At 37.1% G+C, this 19,799-nt stretch overlaps 1 protein-coding gene across 1 annotated transcript in view; it reads right to left on the bottom strand.

Annotated features, from left to right (window-relative positions):
* The window catches only part of spag9a (sperm associated antigen 9a), a 48,286-nt gene that overhangs the window by 6,908 nt on the left and 21,579 nt on the right, over positions 1–19,799 (bottom strand). The window contains exons 11-29 of the mRNA XM_016539083.1: positions 18,002–18,013; positions 15,371–15,400; positions 15,145–15,202; positions 13,583–13,735; positions 13,239–13,293; positions 12,222–12,352; positions 9,316–9,372; positions 9,062–9,226; positions 8,577–8,706; positions 6,556–6,645; positions 6,249–6,401; positions 5,556–5,727; positions 3,617–3,838; positions 2,440–2,623; positions 2,233–2,355; positions 1,050–1,130; positions 760–827; positions 523–671; positions 222–393 (exon numbers count right to left, since the gene is read on the bottom strand). Of these exons, the coding sequence (XP_016394569.1) occupies positions 222–393; positions 523–671; positions 760–827; positions 1,050–1,130; positions 2,233–2,355; positions 2,440–2,623; positions 3,617–3,838; positions 5,556–5,727; positions 6,249–6,401; positions 6,556–6,645; positions 8,577–8,706; positions 9,062–9,226; positions 9,316–9,372; positions 12,222–12,352; positions 13,239–13,293; positions 13,583–13,735; positions 15,145–15,202; positions 15,371–15,400; positions 18,002–18,013 (2,205 nt within the window). The remainder of the gene's footprint in view (positions 1–221; positions 394–522; positions 672–759; positions 828–1,049; positions 1,131–2,232; positions 2,356–2,439; positions 2,624–3,616; positions 3,839–5,555; positions 5,728–6,248; positions 6,402–6,555; positions 6,646–8,576; positions 8,707–9,061; positions 9,227–9,315; positions 9,373–12,221; positions 12,353–13,238; positions 13,294–13,582; positions 13,736–15,144; positions 15,203–15,370; positions 15,401–18,001; positions 18,014–19,799) is intronic.

The following is a 19,799-nucleotide window of genomic DNA, read 5'->3' as shown; positions in this document are numbered from 1 at the left end:
GTTTTGTAAAAATCGACGCGTTTCAAAAAGGCGGGGCATAGAGGAGAAACAATAATGTACAGTATGTGGAAAATAATGTGTTTTTTGAACCTTAAACCGCATAAACACATTTCATTACACCAAATACACAAAATAATGTTCTTTTTAGCAGCATCATATGACCCCTTTAAGCAAATGTGTCACCATGAACCTAAAAAAACATATAGTCACAGTATTCTCACCTAACATTTTGCTGACATAAGGCTCAATGTCCACGTCCTGGAGATGCTGGAAGGTGTGAGCGTGGAAGAGGCGGAGGGTGGAGTCTAGCCGGATGGACACCCAGATACCGTCACCCACCCAGGCCAGCTGACGCACTTGACTCTCCTTACGCGGGTGGGCATCAAAAGACTTCTGTTTCACGCAAAGAAAAAAAAAAAATCACAAGCAAGTTCAGAAAATTCCATTTAACTAATACTGCATGCAACACATTTCTCAAAATGCAAAAACTAATACAGTGAATATGAAGACATAATTATGGACCTCTATTTTCATTGCTCTGGGCTGAATCACATAGATCTTGTTCCTGTAGCCACACCACACTTTATCATGCACAATAGTCATGCAGCGGATCGAGTGATGTGGCCGGCCAAGGTCCAAGAGGTGGTAGTTGGTTAAATCCCACTGGCTGTCTGTAAAAGTAGAACGAGGAAGCTTTTAGCAAGTAAACCTCAAATTGAGAGGAGTATCTGAATTATTTGTAAACTAACAGTGTCTTACCAAGACCTCTGTGAAAGATGGCCAGTGTACCGTCAGTCAGAGCCACCAAAACACGGCCTTTCACATGTCTGAGTAGAGAAATAATGTTAAATGTCACTAGAACTCATGTTTGCTGCAGTGTTTTTTTGTCACCTAAATACTGAATGAAAGTGCTACTGAATAAAAGTATAGCTAAAAAGCAAAATTCACAAGTCACTTTATCATCTGGTTACATAAACTCAAATACGAAAACAACAATATTCCAAAAGTTACACTATATTGCGGAATTAATAATGTCACTTTCAACTTACACAATGTTCAAGATGGAATCCTTCAGCTTGACAGCATGAAGACACTTCCTCCATCGAGCGACCGATGAGTGCACGTATAAACTACATGAAAGACATTTGCAAATGACAAATGTTAAACTCTCAGATTGTTTTTGCAACATAAAACATTAATGCTATGATAGAGTGTACATTAAACAGCTCTCTAAATAATTTCTCAATGCAGTGCAGTCGCTATACTGTAGATCTTGGTCAAAGTTCACTACATTTAATTTGGCACATGTTGATTGTTCAGCTAACTTTTTAATATCTCTGGATTCTGGTTTAATGATTCATTAATTTACAAGCATCCAAAAAAGCATGTCTAATCAATTGAATTTATAAAACTAACAATTTAGTTATGTATAAACTTTATGACAATTGATAGCGCCCTATGATATCTGTATTAATGCTTTCCCAAATGTAATTTTGTTTTTCCCAAATTATTTGTTGTTTGCAGATTTTTTTTTTTCTAGATTCCGTTTTATAATTTAATAGAATGTTTTCACCAAAAACAGTGGAATAAATTATTCATCACAAATTCATTTTTTACTTTTAAATCAGCCTTTTAAACAGTAATCATCTGAAAACAGAACAATTGGTTTACAACAAAACATTGGATTTTTTTTCAAATTAATTAATTATCAAATAAAGTGCAGAACATTTGTACTTTTTTGTCAAATAAAATGTTTTTCATAAATTTAAATACTTATTTAAATTCTTGATTGGGTGATGTCCCTTAAAACACATGTTAATGAATTTTTATTATTATTATTAAAGTTGACGAGTACATTTTACTGTAAAAAAAGTGATATATTTACATCAATTTCTTCAAGTTTTAATCAAGCTTTTATTTTGGCAGAGCAGGTCTGGAGATGAAGTTCATGTAGAGTTCCTTCACATAGTGAGACGACAGATGCTGAAAACACCATGAGCGTCATGCATGCTTGAGTATGTGTAGTAAATGAAACCGTGCTATTCATTCACACAGAGACACGCAGAACAGGCAGACTGGATGTTTAAATTAAGTCACAGGCACAAGGCCATATCTCAGTTTGAATTTAATTAATTGTGCAGCTCTACTTTTGATTTAATCTGCTATTTCCACATCATAGAAAACAAATGGCTTTATTTTGTGTGTGTTTGTGTATTTGTGTGCATCTCTCACCAGCCGTTCTGAGCCCCTAGCCACATGGTAGGCAGTGCGCTGCTCATCCGCTGGATCTCTTCTTTTGCCAGATTCGTCTTTTCACCTGCTGAGGCCGTATCGTCCCTGTCCTGATCGGACTCCCTGACAAGGAACCCAATCAAGGATGAGTTCTTATCCAAATCAGGATATAAATCAACAATGATAAAGATACTGTGCCCGGCTCACCTCTGGTTATCGTTGCCTGCTGAAGCCCCAGAAGACTCTGTTCCCAGTGGGTCCGTAAACACGTGCTCCGTGTAGATTCCTGGCTGGCTGGTGTCCTGTCCCGGGCTCTCCTGGTCTTCCTCAGTGGCCTCCATAGCCTCCTCTGCTGCAGGGACCCCTTCTTTACTGGGAGCTCTGGAAAGATCTACAACAGAGAAACTTCTGTCACGTTTCCTTTTAACCCCTATAAACCCCATATTTGATAAGCAGATTTCTGGGTCCTTTAAAGTTATCAACATGGCCAAAACTTGAAAAATTTGTTGTACACTGTCGTCTGATTGATAGTTTATATTTTATTAGCAAATAAAGTATTTTTAGTATCATTCTAAAAGCGTCCATCTTCAGGTCATGTGTCTTTTTGATGTGAAATATTTTCAGATTTTTATAAGCGTTAATAACTTTTATATTGTTGTTCGTAATATTTCAAGATGAACACTTGATGGACTGAAGCAACTTAGGTTTACTTGATTATCCATACATCATTTTTTTAGAAAAATTATGTTAAATGTATCGAATATGATACATCAGGCTTTTGAGGAACATTTATTATTCTCTCAATCATCATTGTATTGCATTGCATTTCATGTTTTGCCCCACAATAAAAACTAAGCATTTAAATATCATCTTACTAAGATATATTATTGGAAGATAAATAGTGACAACTGATATTTGTATGCATTTTATGTAAGTACTCTGTTATACTGTTATAAAAAAATATCACTGAAAAACATTGCAGAATTTAATCTTACTTTTTGGCCATATAAATATCAGCAACTGCACAAATTGCATATTTTTGCTCCGTTTTGGCATCTGTATATGAAATTTGAATTAGTTTTTTCCTACTGAAGTATGAGATCCATATTCTCAATATATTATACTATTTGAGCCATAAATGCCTGATGTTTTAAATATGATTCTCAATAGATTTTTAGATTTTGGCTAAAGGTTCAGTAAACTGTTCCATTTCATTCAAATTCAATTTTTCAGACTATTATTTCACCTACCAGAAATTACATGGTTAAACTTCGAACAGCTCATCCAAACAAGTAGTCTGATAGACAATAGACCGAACTATTGCTTCTATAAAAAGTTGTCAAAACTTATTTCAATTTACACTGAGGTTTAAGTCAGTTCTTACCACTTCCTCTGGCAGGACTCTGTTCTGCTGACCGTTCGGTGGTCCCTGTGCTGCCCGTCTGAGACCCTGTGCTGGCCTCTTCAACACTGCAGCCCACCGCTGACACGTCACTCAACACACCCTCACTGCCCTGAGAGCTGCTACTGGCCAATAAAACGTCTGGTCCCGCCTCCAGGTCCTGAGGAATCTCCTCCCCTGCAGGATAGTCTGTCTCCAAGACTCCTGGAAATCACAATACAGTACATAAACAACATTACTGAAATCCTTTATATTTAATGCTATTGTCATTAGTTTCCTAAAAGTTAATTGTATTAATGATGTGAATCATTTCTCCACTCCCATTTCCATCTGACACCAAGACGCCCAACCCCAACGTGTGACAACAAAGGCAAGTGTACATTTACAGACACTACATCATACTTACCACTGCAAACATTCACTTACTTTGTTGCCTTTCAAATACCTGCAGAATTGCAAGCAACAAAACATGCACTTACTTCACCAATTCAGCTTGATCATTTCAATTTCAAGTGAAACAAATATATTTTGTTTCCCATGTATCTCTGGTGTCTCAGTCATGTGACTAATGGTGCTCAAAGGCTATCTAGTGCCATTAACAATGATCTACACTGAACATGTTCCAAATCGATCATTAAACAACAGGTTTTTGATTATCTAGTGATTTTTCTTGCAATTTTGAAGGGGGTTCCAGTACAATGTACGGCTGCACGATTAATCTTCTGGGAACACAGTGTGCACCAGGTTCACATTTACATAATTTACTATGTTTTTCTTGAGACAAGGTTACAGTATTTACAGTATAAACACAGAAACTTGTCTTTTATTTTACTTTTTGTGTTTATTTTGTAGTTTTCTGCCAGCAAGATGGTTAAAATGCTGGGAAGTGAAGAAATAAAAAAAACTAGTGCTGTCAAACGATTAATCGCGATTAATCGCATACAAAATAAATGTTTTTGTTTGCATAATATATGTGTGTGTACTGTGTATATTTATTATGTAAATACACACACATGCATGTATATATTTTGAAAATATTTACATGTATTTACATGTCTATGTTTATATTCATATAATTTATATTATAAATAAATATATTGAATTTTCTGAAATATATACATGCATGTGTGTGTATTTATATATACATAATAAATATACACTGTACACACACATATTATGCAAACAAAAACTTTTCTTTTGTGTGCGATTAATCGCGACTAATCGTTTGACAGCACTAAAAAACAAATATTAGTATCATAATTTTACTGTTGTAGTAAATAAAACTATTAATATAATTAATATAATTCTTTTTTTCAGTACAATTATTATTACAATAGTAATATATGGCTTAATTATTAATTAGTCAAATATATCATAAAAAGTCTTAATTAGTCTTTTAGAGTTACAATAATAATAATAATGATAATAAATTGTTTTTATTGATTGGTTTCCTAAAAACAAGTGTGAATGTAATATGGACTAAGACACTATCATAACTAAAAGGAGGTTTGAGCCCAATTTCAACTTACAAAGTCAATGCAAAGAGACTTTTTTACTCCATTAAGTTTGGACACTAGCTTGGTTTGAGTTGGTTCTTTTAAAGATTAAAAACAAGAGTAACTACTTCTATTGAAATCAAAGCGTGGTCTCTCTGTTCTTTTTGCCTGGATGTCTTAGCAGCATCAATATCTTCAAGAAATGTTAATCATAACACAGCTCAAATCACAATCAGAATGTATGACAAAATAATCACAATATAATTTTTGCCCAAATAATACAACTCTAAAGTTAACAATAATCTATATTTACTCCATTTAGTATTAGTTCAGTTTAATAATGATAAGCTATTTATGCCTATGATTGAAAGACATGACAGAGATGAAGTGAGAGATTATTGTTATGAGAGATGAATACTGCTGACCTGGTACGCTGGCGATACACAGCACACATGAGTTACAGACGTAGAAGCTGTCGAGCAGGTCGTCGGGCCGCGTCACATCCATGATCATCACCTTTGTGGAGGAGTGAGTGCTCGTACAGATCCAAACGCGACTGGACATCTCCACATGCACCGTCTGCTCCCGTTCCTGCTCCTGTCAACACACACAATATCACTGCATGAAGAACCAACACTGGAAATGTTACCTATGAGGTATGTGTGTCTTTATGTGGGTCTGATGCATTTTAATACATCACAATGACTCTCTCATGGGAATCCAAGCCTAAATACCTAGTTTAAATGACCCCTTTTGTAGCTTTTTATTTTGTAATAATGTTAGTCAAGATTTCTTACATCAAAACCAGTCTTTATTTAGTTTTTTGACAATTTTGCACCCTCTCTCTGAATTATAGGTTTGTGCCACTGTGCCTTTCTGTATGTATATGGCTTCTATATGTAAATGACCTTTATTATGATTGGCTAGTTTCTTCGCATTTCACATAAGTTCTAAATACTGAACAGGCTATGTAAATGTGGGTGGTCATATGCTAATGAGCTCACACTTGTGAAGCCATGACTATGACTATTGTGTTATTAAAATATGTCTACTTTCTACATCAAGCTCTTTTACGTCAAACAATATGGCCCCTTTAAACGTTTAGAGAAATATTTTACCTTAGGTTCCTGCTCCAGCTGATCTAGGCTGCTCTGAGAGCCTTTCCTCTGTTTGGAGGCGTCTGTCTCCACCGTAGACTCTTCACCAGAAACGCCCGAGCTTCCCTCACATGACCGCCCACCTGAGAGGTTCACTCCAGCTGCACACAGGAGCTGCGCAGGGGAAATCAGGAAAAAAATATCAGAGGCTGACAACAGGCTGAATTCACATAGACGGAGACTTCATAAATGTAAGCAAGACTACTGAAGTATGGCAACAAAACATGCTGATTTCAATTATGATTTTAATTCATTCATCTTTCTTCACCTTCATAGAAGCATCTTTCTGCTCCAGTGGCCTGAGACACACAGGAACAGGTAGGTTTATTTTGTTCTCCGTGTGGCCACCATTAGCAACCTATAAAGAACAGGATAGCAGTACAATTATAGATAATTCTTTTATCAAAAGTAGAAAATGTGGAATTAATAAAATATAATGTTGCATTGTTGCAAATAGTTCTTAAGAGCAAGATAACAGTACAATTACAGATATTTTACAAAAAATGTGAAAATATGGAATTAATAAAATAAAATTTAACAGTTAAATTTAAAAAGTAAAAAAGTTAAATAACAAAAAAATTAAAGTTAAATAACAAAACAAAAATAAATAAAATGTTACACTGTTTTTCCAATAGTTAAGATTACAGTACAATTATAGATTTTAAAAAAAAAATCAGCAGCAGAAAATGTGAAATTCATAAAATAAAATAAAGTTTAACAAAAAAAAAAATTAAATGAAAAAAAAAATAATAATAAAACTGTTACATTGTGTTACACGTGATAATACATGGGGCATGAGACATTTTTGAGCAATGTTGCCAGGCAATTTTTTGAGCGATGTTGCTTAGGCACTTTTCCATTAAGAATGGGCAACAAACTTCTATCTGGATACTTTAGATCGGTCGTGGGCTCTGTGTCTCACCTGGTTGCCCCCTGATGGCAACATTACCCAGCAACATTGCTCAAAAGGTTGCCCTGTGTATCATAGGCTTTAGAGATATTTTACAAAAATTTAAGTAGAAAATGTGGAAATAATAAAACAATAAAATAAAAGGTGTGTGGTTCCTGTTTTGTCAGCCAGAAAAACGTCTCGGTTACGTATGGTAACCCTCGTTCCCTGAAGGAGGGAACGGAGACGTCACGTCGGATGACCGACGAAATTGGGATCTCGCTTAGAGGGACCAATCTACTTCGAGTGTAAACTAAACGAGCCAATGCACATTGGCATGCGATTATTGCATCCAGCTGCTGCTGATCACAGCGTGAGTATAAGTAGGCAGCAGATGCAGCGCATATTCAGGTTTTCGCTGAGGAGCCGAGCCGGTGACCCGGCCGCTCAGCGGTGGTACAGGAGCTGTGGCGACAAGTTATGCTCAGAGTCCAGAGCCTCGATCATAACATTATAACAGGCACTTTCCGAGTAGAGAGACCTGCACTATCGTGGGACCAAACACAAGAGAGTGCGGCGCGGGACAAAACTTAATGGGCGAGTGCAAGTGTGGGTGGGTAGAGACTCGTGTGTGCGGGGTGCGTTAGAACAAGGGTGTACTCACACTAGGCAATCTTAACCGTGCTCTAGCGCGTCTGACCCCCAATGCCCGGTTCGTTTGACTAGTGTGATCGTTCCATGCCGCGGTTCATTTAGCCGTCCCTGGCTCGGTTGGAAGAGGTGGGTCAGAGCGCGGTTCAGTTGGGCTCGGGCGCGGTACGCATGTAGTGTCGGAGCGTGGAACTTCTGATACGTGCAAGCACGATTGCGTGAATATTTCTGAGCGGCAAAAGTGATAGATCTGTAAAGCAATATATTGTGAGAGGGCCATGTGTTACCGCATCCCAAACGACTCAAAATAATAAACCACAAAGTTAACAAAGCGATGCACTCCACTGTGCTGAGCGAGAGGACTTCTCTGCTGCCTTCACGTGCTATCGGAAACTTCCTATTTCCCACATATGAAGTTGTGAGCGCTTCATGCGAGCGCTGCGCTGCTTGCAGTCTTGGCCCTCCCCAAATGCTCTCATTGGTATCTTGAGACACGTGATGACACCCATCCCAAGCCTGTGCCCCATGGTTTGTCTGTATGTGTATTCAGAGCCAGTGAGCAATAATAATAAACTTTCATAATAATAAAAAAAACAGCGTTAACGCGCGATAACGTGACAATAACGCATTAACTTGCCCAGCCCTAATATATTCATATGCACATAACAGCACTGTGATTTACTTGAATGTTGTACTAAGAAAAACATTATAATTCTGGACCTACAAAATCAAATCAAATCAAAATTTGCCTTGTATTTGCCAGGGAGACTCCAGCCATGTGCTGTGACCCTGCCGTCCTCCTTCTGAACATGGGCTTTCACATGCTGGTATTGAGCGCGCTTCTGCTCCCGGCGGGACAGAGAACCACTCGAGTCCACCCTGATGGAAGAAGTCCAGAAAAAGTGAAGAGGGGATTAAAGCATGATGAATTGTGTCATGTTTGTTAACAGTTTGGTGTGCTGTGTGATGCCAGACAACACCAAAATATGTGAAAAAACACTGCTAAATGCATATCATAAAATGCAGATAATCATATAATACTTGATACAAATATATGCATTTCATGTTAATATTAATCAGTTTCAGAGTTTGATTTTAAAGACATTTTGGTTTCACTATAGTTTTGTTGCTGCATTTGTTTGCCTCTTGATGCACATATAAAAAAAAATGCATCCTGAATTTTATTTTACTCAAAAACTTGAAAATATGTTTGACGGTTAAATAGAAGAGTTACTCTTCTTTGAGGAAGTCGAACGCTTTGGACTTTTCTCTTGGGAACTGGGAGAAGGTGTTGCTCTTTTTCATGATGCTGGGTGGGTTGTACTTGACGTTGGAGGGTAAACCTCTCGCTGTGTTGCTGGACGTTGAGGAACTGGAGGAACTGAACAGGCGACTGAAGCTGAAACAGGACATACAGAAAGACAGGTGTGAAGAGGCCAAGCTCACATTTGTGATCTGTGTGACTAAAATTTGAGATAAGGGTCTTACAATTGCCTGATGCTTGACCTCTTCTTCTCTGCAACTTCAGAGTTTTCCCGTGAAGCTCTGTGGAAAAACAAGACACATCACTGTAGGAGAGCCGTGAGCTAGATGTCTGCGCGGGACTGTTTTTTTAGTCCCGCTCCCGCAAGGTTCTATTCCGCACCCACCCGCTCCCGCTATATATTCACTTTTTGTTCGCCCGAAATTTCACTATTCTATATGTACAGTAAACTTTAGCACATGTTGTACACCTTCAAGCGTGAGACTGTCAAATTTTATTTGTAACCATTTTTTATGTGTACTGCATTTTTGCAGAACTGAGAAATGACTGCCTAGAGATATAGCTATAGTCTTGTGTCAGGAGACCAAGAAACTGCTATGGTACTGTATACTGTAATGAAATTTGGCCAAATGTGCAGAGGATGCAAAAATGTACTTTTTTTAATTTTATTTTTTACTGTACTGTATTGTGGTGCATGCCAAGTTCATACAATTCTTTGGTATTTGAACTTTTCTAGTGCTTTTCATCTACTGCAAGATTACTTACAGTCGTAAAATGAAAATGATTTTTTTTCTCGAAAGGTTCATTGCTGAATTATACATCTGTATCTGTAATTTAATTTATGTATACTGTAATAGACATTGAGCTGCAAAAATAATTCCTGAATCCTAGTAAGAGTTTTTTGGTACAGTGTTATTGATCTCAGTGTTCACTGGGCAGGAAAGTCATCTGTGTATTTGAATTGTGTGTAAGCATTTACAGTTTTTTACTAGTCTTGTGTCAGGAGACCAAGAAACTGCTATAGTACTGTATACTGTAATGAAATTTGGCTAAATGTGCAGAGGATGCTAAATGTACTTTTTTATTTTATTTGTTACTGTACTGTATTGTGGTGCTTGCCAAGTTCATACAATTCTTTGGTATTTGAACTTTTCTAGTGCTTTTCATCTACTGCCAGATTACTTTACAGTAGTAAAATTAAAATGATTTTTTCCCCCAAAAGTTCATTGTTGAATTATAATGTATCTGTATCTGTAATTTAATTTATGTATACTGTAATAGACATTGAGCTGCAAAAATAATTCCTGAATCCTAGTAAGAGTTTTATTGTTACAGTGTTATTGATCTCAGTGTTCACTGGGCAGGAAAGTCATGTGTATTTGAATTGTGTTTAAGCATTTACAGTTTTTTTTTCAACTGCTTGCACACAAAATCTTTCCTTGTCACACAATTTCTGAAAGCTGACACTCAAACACCAGAAGCACACACCAAATCTGCAAAACCATACACTAATTCTCAGCCTTTGACTCGTTTTCAATTTCATAAAACCCTTTTTGCAAAACACAACACACAATTCTCTATGTAACACACAAAAATATAACAGGAATTAATATTATGGCAAAGGTGTTTGCAAATGTTTGCGTTTGAGATGTGTTTGTGATATTTTGAATGCAGTGCTTCATTTTGCAAGAGATGTGAGGCATTTTGCATTTTGTGTGTGCAAGTTTGCTAATCAATGTCTTCAGGATCATTAGAAAATCACAGGTAGGTTTGTTTGATGATAGGGTTGGAGCTAAACTCTGCAGGAAAGTGGATCACGCGAGCCAGATTTGAGGATCACTGTTCTAGATGTTTGCTAAAGTGTTGCTTGTTGGTTGCTAGGATATTCTGGGTGGTTGCTAGGCTCTTGCTATGCAGTTGCTGGGGTGTTGCTAGAGTATATGGTTGATAGAGTTTGTTCTGGGTGATTACAGACATTCCCACCTCTGTTAATAACAGAAAATCAAACATAGTTTTCAAAACTGATCCAGTTTCAGTGCTTTGATATTATTGTATTTCTTTCTAATGTTTGGAAATTCAAAAGTTTTTGTTGCTCTTAAACTTGCACTAAACATGATTTATACCATCTAAGTAGCCTATGTTATTTTAATAGAACCGCATGTCTTCTTTAGTGATACAAGCTCAGAAACATTTATAACCTGTTTAAGTTTTTATATTGTGCATTGACTTGGTGCCATGATGGATATTGAAATGTTGTTATTTATTTTTCATTTTAAACAGTAGATGATTACTTAATGGTTATAAAATATTTGTGAACACAACTGTGTATGTCAGAACATAAATCCCCAAAAACTATGCGTGGGGGCTTGCTTTGGTGTTGCCACCCCTCATAGACCCCATGCCCCTTTGCCACTCTAAAGATTATTTTCTAGACCCGCCCCTGTTCCGCTCTGTCACTCATCGACAACCTGCCTGTTCTGTCCGAGGACCGTATTTACCACCGGTAGGCTACAGCCTGCTCTGAGCATCGTTATACACATGCTGCGCACAGACCTCGCAAATAAAATGTGTGACTCAGAAAGCGCTGGTTCATGCGTGCAGTGCGTGCATAACAGTCCTGAGTGCAAGCTGTAAGCAAGCTCCGGTGGTCAATAAGAATAAAGGACAGATATGTTGTTCTGAAAGGACGTCGGGAACGAGATATTGTTAGACCGCCCGCTCCCGTTCAAATTACACCAGAGTTACCGACCGCGACCGCGTTTTATTCGGGAATTTAATCCCGCGTCGCAAGAAATCTGGTTGGGTCCCGCGGTTCCCTTCTCCATGTGACGGAGTGGGGTTTTTGTTCAAGAGCCAGAAAAACTGCCCTACTTTCTTGGACGATTAGTTTGAGAACAGAACTCAAGCTGAGCATAAAAAAAGATGGTCTGGTCAGACACTGAAGGCAGCAGAAATAAACGGTAACATCTTCATTATAAATGTGATTTGCTTGGCTGCTGTACAATTACATTATAATTATAGATCGATATAAAATACATTTTAAAGTAAAATTCATAATATTATGTATAACAACATGCTCATAACCATCTATTTTGGACTGTAGAGCAAATTAGAGATATCCTTTGTTTACCGGATCATTTCCGTCCACCTGACGGCCTCCTGCAGCTCCATCAGTCTCTCCTTGTACTGGTTTCGCTCCATCAGGACTCGAGCCATCTCCACCCGCGTGAACCTCCTCCTCTGAGCAGTGGGCACATCGCTCTGCAGAAACCCAACGGAAGGGGAGACGAAGTTACATACACCATTTGGGCCTAACAATTATTATTTTAACATGTATTAATCGTTGCATGTTGTTTTAAAAGAAATCATGTAATATGGTGAACTAAGGAAATGAACAGTTCACCTAAGAATGTATTTTGAATATGTATTGGAGAGTAAGGGCAACATTTTCTGTGGCAAACGGCTTCACACAAAGCAGTACTGTTTAAAAGTTCAGGGTCAGTTAGATTTTTCTAATGTTTTTGAAATAAGTCTCTACGGTAAAATCAATAATACTGTGAACTAAGGTTGCAAAGGGGTGGAAAATTTCCGGAAACTTTCCAAAAATCCCTGGAATATTCCAAAAACCCTTGAAATGTTTCCAAAATTTCTGGAATGTTTCAGAAATTTACTGGAAATTTTCCACCTTTTTGCAACCCTACTGTGAACTATTATTACAATTTAAAATAACTGTTTTCTATTTGAATATATTGTAAAATGTAATTTATTCCTGTGATCAAATCTGAATTTCCAGCATCATTACTCCAGACTCTTCAGTGTCACATGATCCTTCAGAAATCATTCTGATATGCTGATGTGGACCTCACGATCATATTTATTATTATTATTATCAATGTTAAAAACAGTTGTGCTGATTATTATAAATGTGGAAACCTGATCTATATTTTTTCAGGATTCTTTGATGAATAGAAAACTTGAAAGAACAGCATTTATTTGAAACAGAAATCTTTTGCAACATTATAAATTAAAGCACTTTCATTTCTGATCAATTTAATGCATCCTTGCTGTATATAAAATTAATAACTTTATATAGTTTTAATCTCACTGACTCTTATATTTATTGTGATACTTAAATATTAATACTTACCTCATCTTTTTCTTTATTATTGTTCTGTTTGGCCTCCTCTGCCTCTGCTTTCACTCTGTGTTATGAAATATTCTTATGAGTCCCCCATTTTCAGTGCAATTGTACAGTCTAGTTACACATTTAATTACACAGTTCATGCAGCAACAGCTTCTCATGAAAAACATGCACATTAAGGTGGCCTTTACCTAGGTGGCCTAAATCACCTGTGGCTACTAACCTGAATATGTCATGTTTGATTTATTCTAAAATTCGGCTACTACCACATGATAACTAGATCCTGAACAACTGCATATGAATGCAGCCCTTTGGCGTTTTTGTATTATTTGGTTGAAACAATGACTCACTTTTTGAGTTCCTCCTCCAGCTCCTTGTTTTTCTCCTCTAGTTTGGCTTTGGCCTGCAAAACCGCATCCAGCTCCCCCTGAAGAACCTCCTTCTCACAGGAGAGCTCATCCACACGAGCAATCAGATCGTTCTTCACCACGTTCAATGCATTTCTGCTCACACAAACAATGCGGTGTCAACAACAAAGCAACATACAACCATAAATAGACTGTAAAAAGCTACAATATTACTCACTTTGTCTCAAGCAACTGCACATTTTCCTGAATGAGATTCTCCACCTCACGACCCATGCCTGCAGGATACAACACAAAATGCTCTAATTACAGTACAGCCAAGGCAAACTGATGACAAAAGCAAAAATGTGATCATAAAAACATTGTTTAAACATTCAAAACGTTGGAGATGAGTTTTTAATGCCCTGTGTTTTCAGGTTAGACAGGTAAAGGTTGGACAGGCCACATGAATGATCTTACCGGACAGACTCGGGTGTGAAAGCGCATGCACTTGTTCGCGTCATTCCCGTTCCAATTCTCGCGTGTGTTTTCGTGACAAAACGTGGTTTGTAGAGTTGTTGTCAGCTCGTGTAGTGTGTAACCCCCAGTTGCGGATCATTTACATAGAGTCACGTAGTGTTAACACCACAATGACTTAAAGACAGACAATCAAGTCATGTATTCTGAACAGCACAGCGATCTGCCGACGTTTAAAGTCGTGTAGTGTGAACTTAGCCTTAGCTGACAACTGTCGTGTCCGGTGGAAACACGGCCCAAACATACACACTACACACTGACTAAAATTCAAAAAGTGAAAGCATAATAGGACCCCTTTAAAAGAACAGCATTTAGCTGAAACAAATGTCTTTTGTAACAATATAAATTAAACCACTTTCATTCTGATCAATTTAATGCATCCTTGCTGTATATCAAATTATTGATTTTATGTAGTATTAATCTCACGGACTCTTATATTTATTGTGATACGTAAATATTAATACTCACCTCATCTTCCTCTTTATTATTGTTCTGTTTGGCCACCTCTGCCTCTGCTTTCACTCTGTGTTATGAAATATTCTTATGAGTCCCTCATTTTCAGTGCAACTGTACAATCTAGTAACACATTTAATTACACAGTCCAAATAGCAATAGCTTCTCATGAAAAAAGACGCACATTAATGTGATAAACCACCTGTGGCTATTAACCTGAATACGTCATGTTTGATTTATTTTCAAATTCAGCTACTAAGGCATGATAACTAGAGCCGGAACAACGGCATATGAATGCATCCCTCAGGTGTTTTTGTATCATTTGGTCGAAACAAGGACTCACTTTTTGAGTTCCTCCTCCAGCTCCTTGTTTTTCTCCCCTAGTTTAGCTTTGGCCTGCAAAACTGCATCCAGCTCCCCCTGAAGGACCTCCTTCTCACAGGAGAGCTCGTCCACACGAGCGATCAGATCGTTCTTCACCACGTTCAATGCATTTCTGTGCACACAAACAAGTCGGTGTCAACAACTAAGCAACATAAACCAGTAAATAAACTGTAAAGAGTTACAATATTACTCACTTTGTCTCAAGCAACTGCACATTTTCCTGAATGAGATTCTCCACCTCACGACCCATGCCTGCAGAATACATCACAAAAAACTCTAATAGCACTACAACCGAGGCAAACTGATGACAAAGCAATAATGTGATGATAATAAAAACACTATTTAAAGATTCAAAACTTTGGAGATGAGTTTTATGTGCCCTGTGTTTTCAGGTTAGACAGGCCGTACGAATGGTCTTACCGGACAGACTCGGGTGTGAAAGCGCATGCACTGTGTGTGTTCGACAGAGAGACAGACACATGGAGAGTGAAACAGGAATGGACAGCTGTGAGGTGAGAGTTAACAGGTCACAGAAAAACCAAGAGATGCTGGAAAGAGTGGAGAGAGACCACTGACAGATCAACCACATTCAGATTAGATATAACTAGGCCCACACAGAATCTGTGCCAAGTTTGCTTAATATTATGGCTAATGTGACCTACAAGCTGGCTACTAACAATGAGTTTAGGAGGAAAAACCAGGCTTCAATTTGTGAAAAAGATTAAATAAAAACTGAGGTACAAAATTAATTTTGGGGTATGGTATAAAAATTATTTGAGGAATAAAAACTATTTTGGGGACGCTCAACATTATTATTTCTAAGTGACGATGCCTTTGTGACTGAATATTTAAAACATGTAATGCACCATTGTTTCATTAAATTATCTTGTTGGAACATGTTCATCACATCAACTGATCAATATTATTATTATTATTTTTAATAAATTACTTTTACTTGGCATGGACACATTTAGGGGACAGTGAAGACATTTATCATGTTACAGAAGATTTCCATTTCAAATAAATTATGTTCTTTTGAACTTTATATTCAACAAAGAATCCTGAAAAAAAAGTATCACAATTAAATTAATTTAAAGGAATAAACTGCATTTTCAAACTTACTAAAACAGAAAACAGTTATTATAAATTGCAATAAAATTTCACAATATTACTGTTTTTACTGTATTTTTATATATATAAAAGAAATTTGACTATTAAAAACAATGAAATTATTACTTTGAAGAGCGTAGCTTAACTTTAGATACGGTTATATTTTTTTAAGCCTTCTTTTGTTCCGCAGACGTTTTCTTCTTTTGTTTTTCCTCTATCTTTCTGTCGCTCAGCTCGCTAATGTCCGTCCTGTGCACGGAGCACTCTCTCCTCTGCATCATGAGTAGACATGCCCCTTACTGCTGATTGGCTACAAGTTTGTTTTGGTATTCGGCCCGACTCAGTTTTCTAAAGCGTTTTTTTCAGTGCACATCAATTGTACTATTACTATTGGAATATACACTAATTTTATTTCAAAAGATAGCAGGTAGGTTTGTAATAGTCAGTGAGGTAAGGACAATGTCCAAAAATGTCCAATTGTCCACGGTCTACTCTACTCTCAGTCTTGTTTAATACAATTTATGATACGTAAATCTCCATAACGCTGCAGATTTCTCTCATAATCAGTGCAGAAAATGTGAAAACGTCAGCAAATTCTGTGTGGCCTAGAGTATAAAGGCCCGTTCCCACAAAGAACGATAACTGTATAGATAACTATAAAGATAACTATATTAGCGCCCACATCAGCGGACGATATCATCTGTTTATTCTAAGCATATACTCGTCTGCCATTTTAAATTCCCGAGCTCGTTATAGCAGGATTGATTCTGACAGGGTGTCAATGTTTTTAACCTTCATCAGTAAATTAATTTAAAGGAATAAACTGCATTTTCAAACTTACTAAAACAGAAAACAGTTATTATAAATTGCAATAAAATTTCACAATATTACTGTTTTTACTGTATTTTTATATATATAAAAGAAATTTGACAGTATTAAAAACAATGAAATTATTACTTTGAAGAGCGTAGCTTAACTTTAGATACGGTTATATTTTTTGACAGCTACCCCTCTAATGGAGTTGATTGTAATACTTTTTACTCCTTGCATTAAATTAAATATTAGAATTAAAGGTGGGGTAAGTGATTTCTGGTAGCCAATGTAAACTGCTGGCGCGTTCTATTTATGACGTACTGACACAAATTTCAAATGATTTTCAAGGTCGCTTTGGTTGTCCAGTGTAGACAGACTTTATGCTAAGTTCACACTACAGGGAGTTAAGGACAATGTCCAAAAATGTCCAATTGTCCACGGTCTACTCTACTCTCAGTCTTGTTTAATACAATTTATGATACGTAAATCTCCATAACGCTGCAGATTTCTCTCATAATCAGTGCAGAAAATGTGAAAACGTCAGCAAATTCTGTGTGGCCTAGAGTATAAAGGCCCGTTCCCACAAAGAACGATAACTGTATAGATAACTATAAAGATAACTATATTAGCGCCCACATCAGCGGACGATATCATCTGTTTATTCTAAGCATATACTCGTCTGCCATTTTAAATTCCCGAGCTCGTTATAGCAGGATTGATTCTGACAGGGTGTCAATGTTTTTAACCTTCATCAGTTGGAAAAAAATCGTTCTGAAAGTGATTCCAACGATATCGTTTCTCTGTGCCTTTATCGTTATAGCTGTGGTGTGCACTCTGCTATTCTTTAATATTTAGAACGATTTTTAGAACTATATCTTTATCGTTATCTTTATAGTTATTGTCCTTGGTGTGAACGGGCCTTAACACTATCATTCTGCGCTACATCATGCTATAGTAGTGGAAAAAGTTCATATCATGTTGCTGCCATAAGGTTGGCACTATTTGCAGTTAAAGAGGAAAGTATGGAGAAGTGTAAGGAACGAATGAAAGATTCAGATACAAAAATGATGCTAATTGAAACACAAGCAAAGATTCACTGACAGAAAGCAGCAAGGATGTCATACACACCGGAGTACTCCACTGCGGTTAGAGGGAAGATCAGGATAAGAGGGCATGGAGAGAGAAATCTGGGTCAGTTCAACATGCAAACAGAGCATCATGGGACTGTGCCACCATCACAGAGCTCATCTCATTATGATGGCAAATGGCACATATTTAAAGGAACCTAAAAATAAAATAATTTGCTGAAAATGTGCTCACCCTCAGGCTATCCAAGATGAAGATGACTTTGTTTCTTCATCAGGAGAGATTTGGAGAAATGCATCGTTACATCACTTGCTCACCAATGGATCCTCTGCAGTGAATGGGTGCCGTCAGATTGAGAGTCCAAACAGCTGATAAAAACATCACAATAATCCACAAGTAACTCCAGTCCATCAATGAACATCTTGTGAAGTGAAAAGCTGCATGTTTGTAAGAAACAAATCCACCATTAAGACGTTTTTAACTTTAAACCATTGCTTCTGGCCAGAAAATACCATAATCCTTAATAACGATCAATATCCACTGACATATTTGTTTTGAACGGTGTTGGACCATTTTCACTTGTAAACGGTACTTGATCCAGGGGCGCCGCTAGCAATTTTGGGCCCTATGAAAGAATATGAGGTTGGGCCCCCTACCCAGGGCAGGACTTAGGGGGGGCGGGGGCCCCTGGGCTTGAGGTTGTGTTTGGGCCCTATACCTACACTACAAATGCCCTCAAATACAACATCATTATGGAGTAACACAAAATACACAATAAAAAAAAAGCCAGAGATGTTGGCTTATTAGTATTATAAAAGTTATTGTCATATCTGTGTCCTCTTATGTCAGGTTCTTATTTAATCAATAAATTCAATCGAATAAAAAGACATGCTGGCTATTAGGCCTAACAATCAAATTAAATCGCTATTAACAAAATTCATAGATGAATTGTGCATAAATGTTAAGTTTAAATATAATATTTTAATGTAGAAATATTAAATTGCAAAAATGTATCTACTTTTTAAAATATGAAACTACAACCGCCAGTAGGTGGCAGCAAGTGACTGTCTTAATGAGTGAGTTGAATCAACCGATTCGTTTAAAATAATGATTCATTTAACTTTGCAAATGACTGTACTTATTGCCTGATTGAATCGCTGGTCCGTGTAACGCTGAGAAGCAAAACACTGTTGTTCGGAGACGCAGCGGTTCTGCTGTTTGCTCTATTTTCTTTCTGATGGAGCAAAACTGAATTTTGTGTCTGAAAGTTACTCTGTAAGTTGTTCTTTACTGTACATTTGCGATCATGCAGATATTCGAGAAAGAAAAAAAAACAGGACTCTTGTTTGTGTGATAGGCTATTTATTTTTCATTAAATTGCTATTTTTTATTTTAAATCATTTTGATGACATTTCTTCCCCACTGTGTGTAATGGCAGTAAGACGAGAGAGAGCGCTCAAAACTCTGAGATGATCTGAGATGATCGCATAATTTAGTGGAACAATAATATAGTAATATAGAATCATCCTCTGTAAAGAAATGAGGTGTGAACATTTGAGAATTTATCATTATCTTTCTAAATGTGCGCTCTTTGGGGCTAAAGGCTTAATGGAGTTGGTTAAAGTAGCCATGTGATTTAACAAACAAATATCAGTGCAGACGCGATTCAATACGTGTGTCCTTCTTCTATGTGAAATAATCATAAATACCAGTTTATGCTGTTTGATTGTGGCCTCGAAGGTCGTAGTTGTAAGCTGTAGCCCCGGCTGGCCCGTTTAGATCTTGCGTGCGCAGTGGAAATGCGGCTAATAATTTCTGAATTCTGACTGGCATATAACGA

Source organism: Sinocyclocheilus rhinocerous, unplaced genomic scaffold, assembly GCF_001515625.1.
Source record: "Sinocyclocheilus rhinocerous isolate Xijiao unplaced genomic scaffold, SAMN03320098_v1.1 scaffold463, whole genome shotgun sequence".
In the NCBI taxonomy this organism is placed as follows: domain Eukaryota; kingdom Metazoa; phylum Chordata; class Actinopteri; order Cypriniformes; family Cyprinidae; genus Sinocyclocheilus; species Sinocyclocheilus rhinocerous.
Note: the sequence above shows the minus strand (reverse complement) of the source record. Positions and strands in the feature narration are given on the sequence as shown.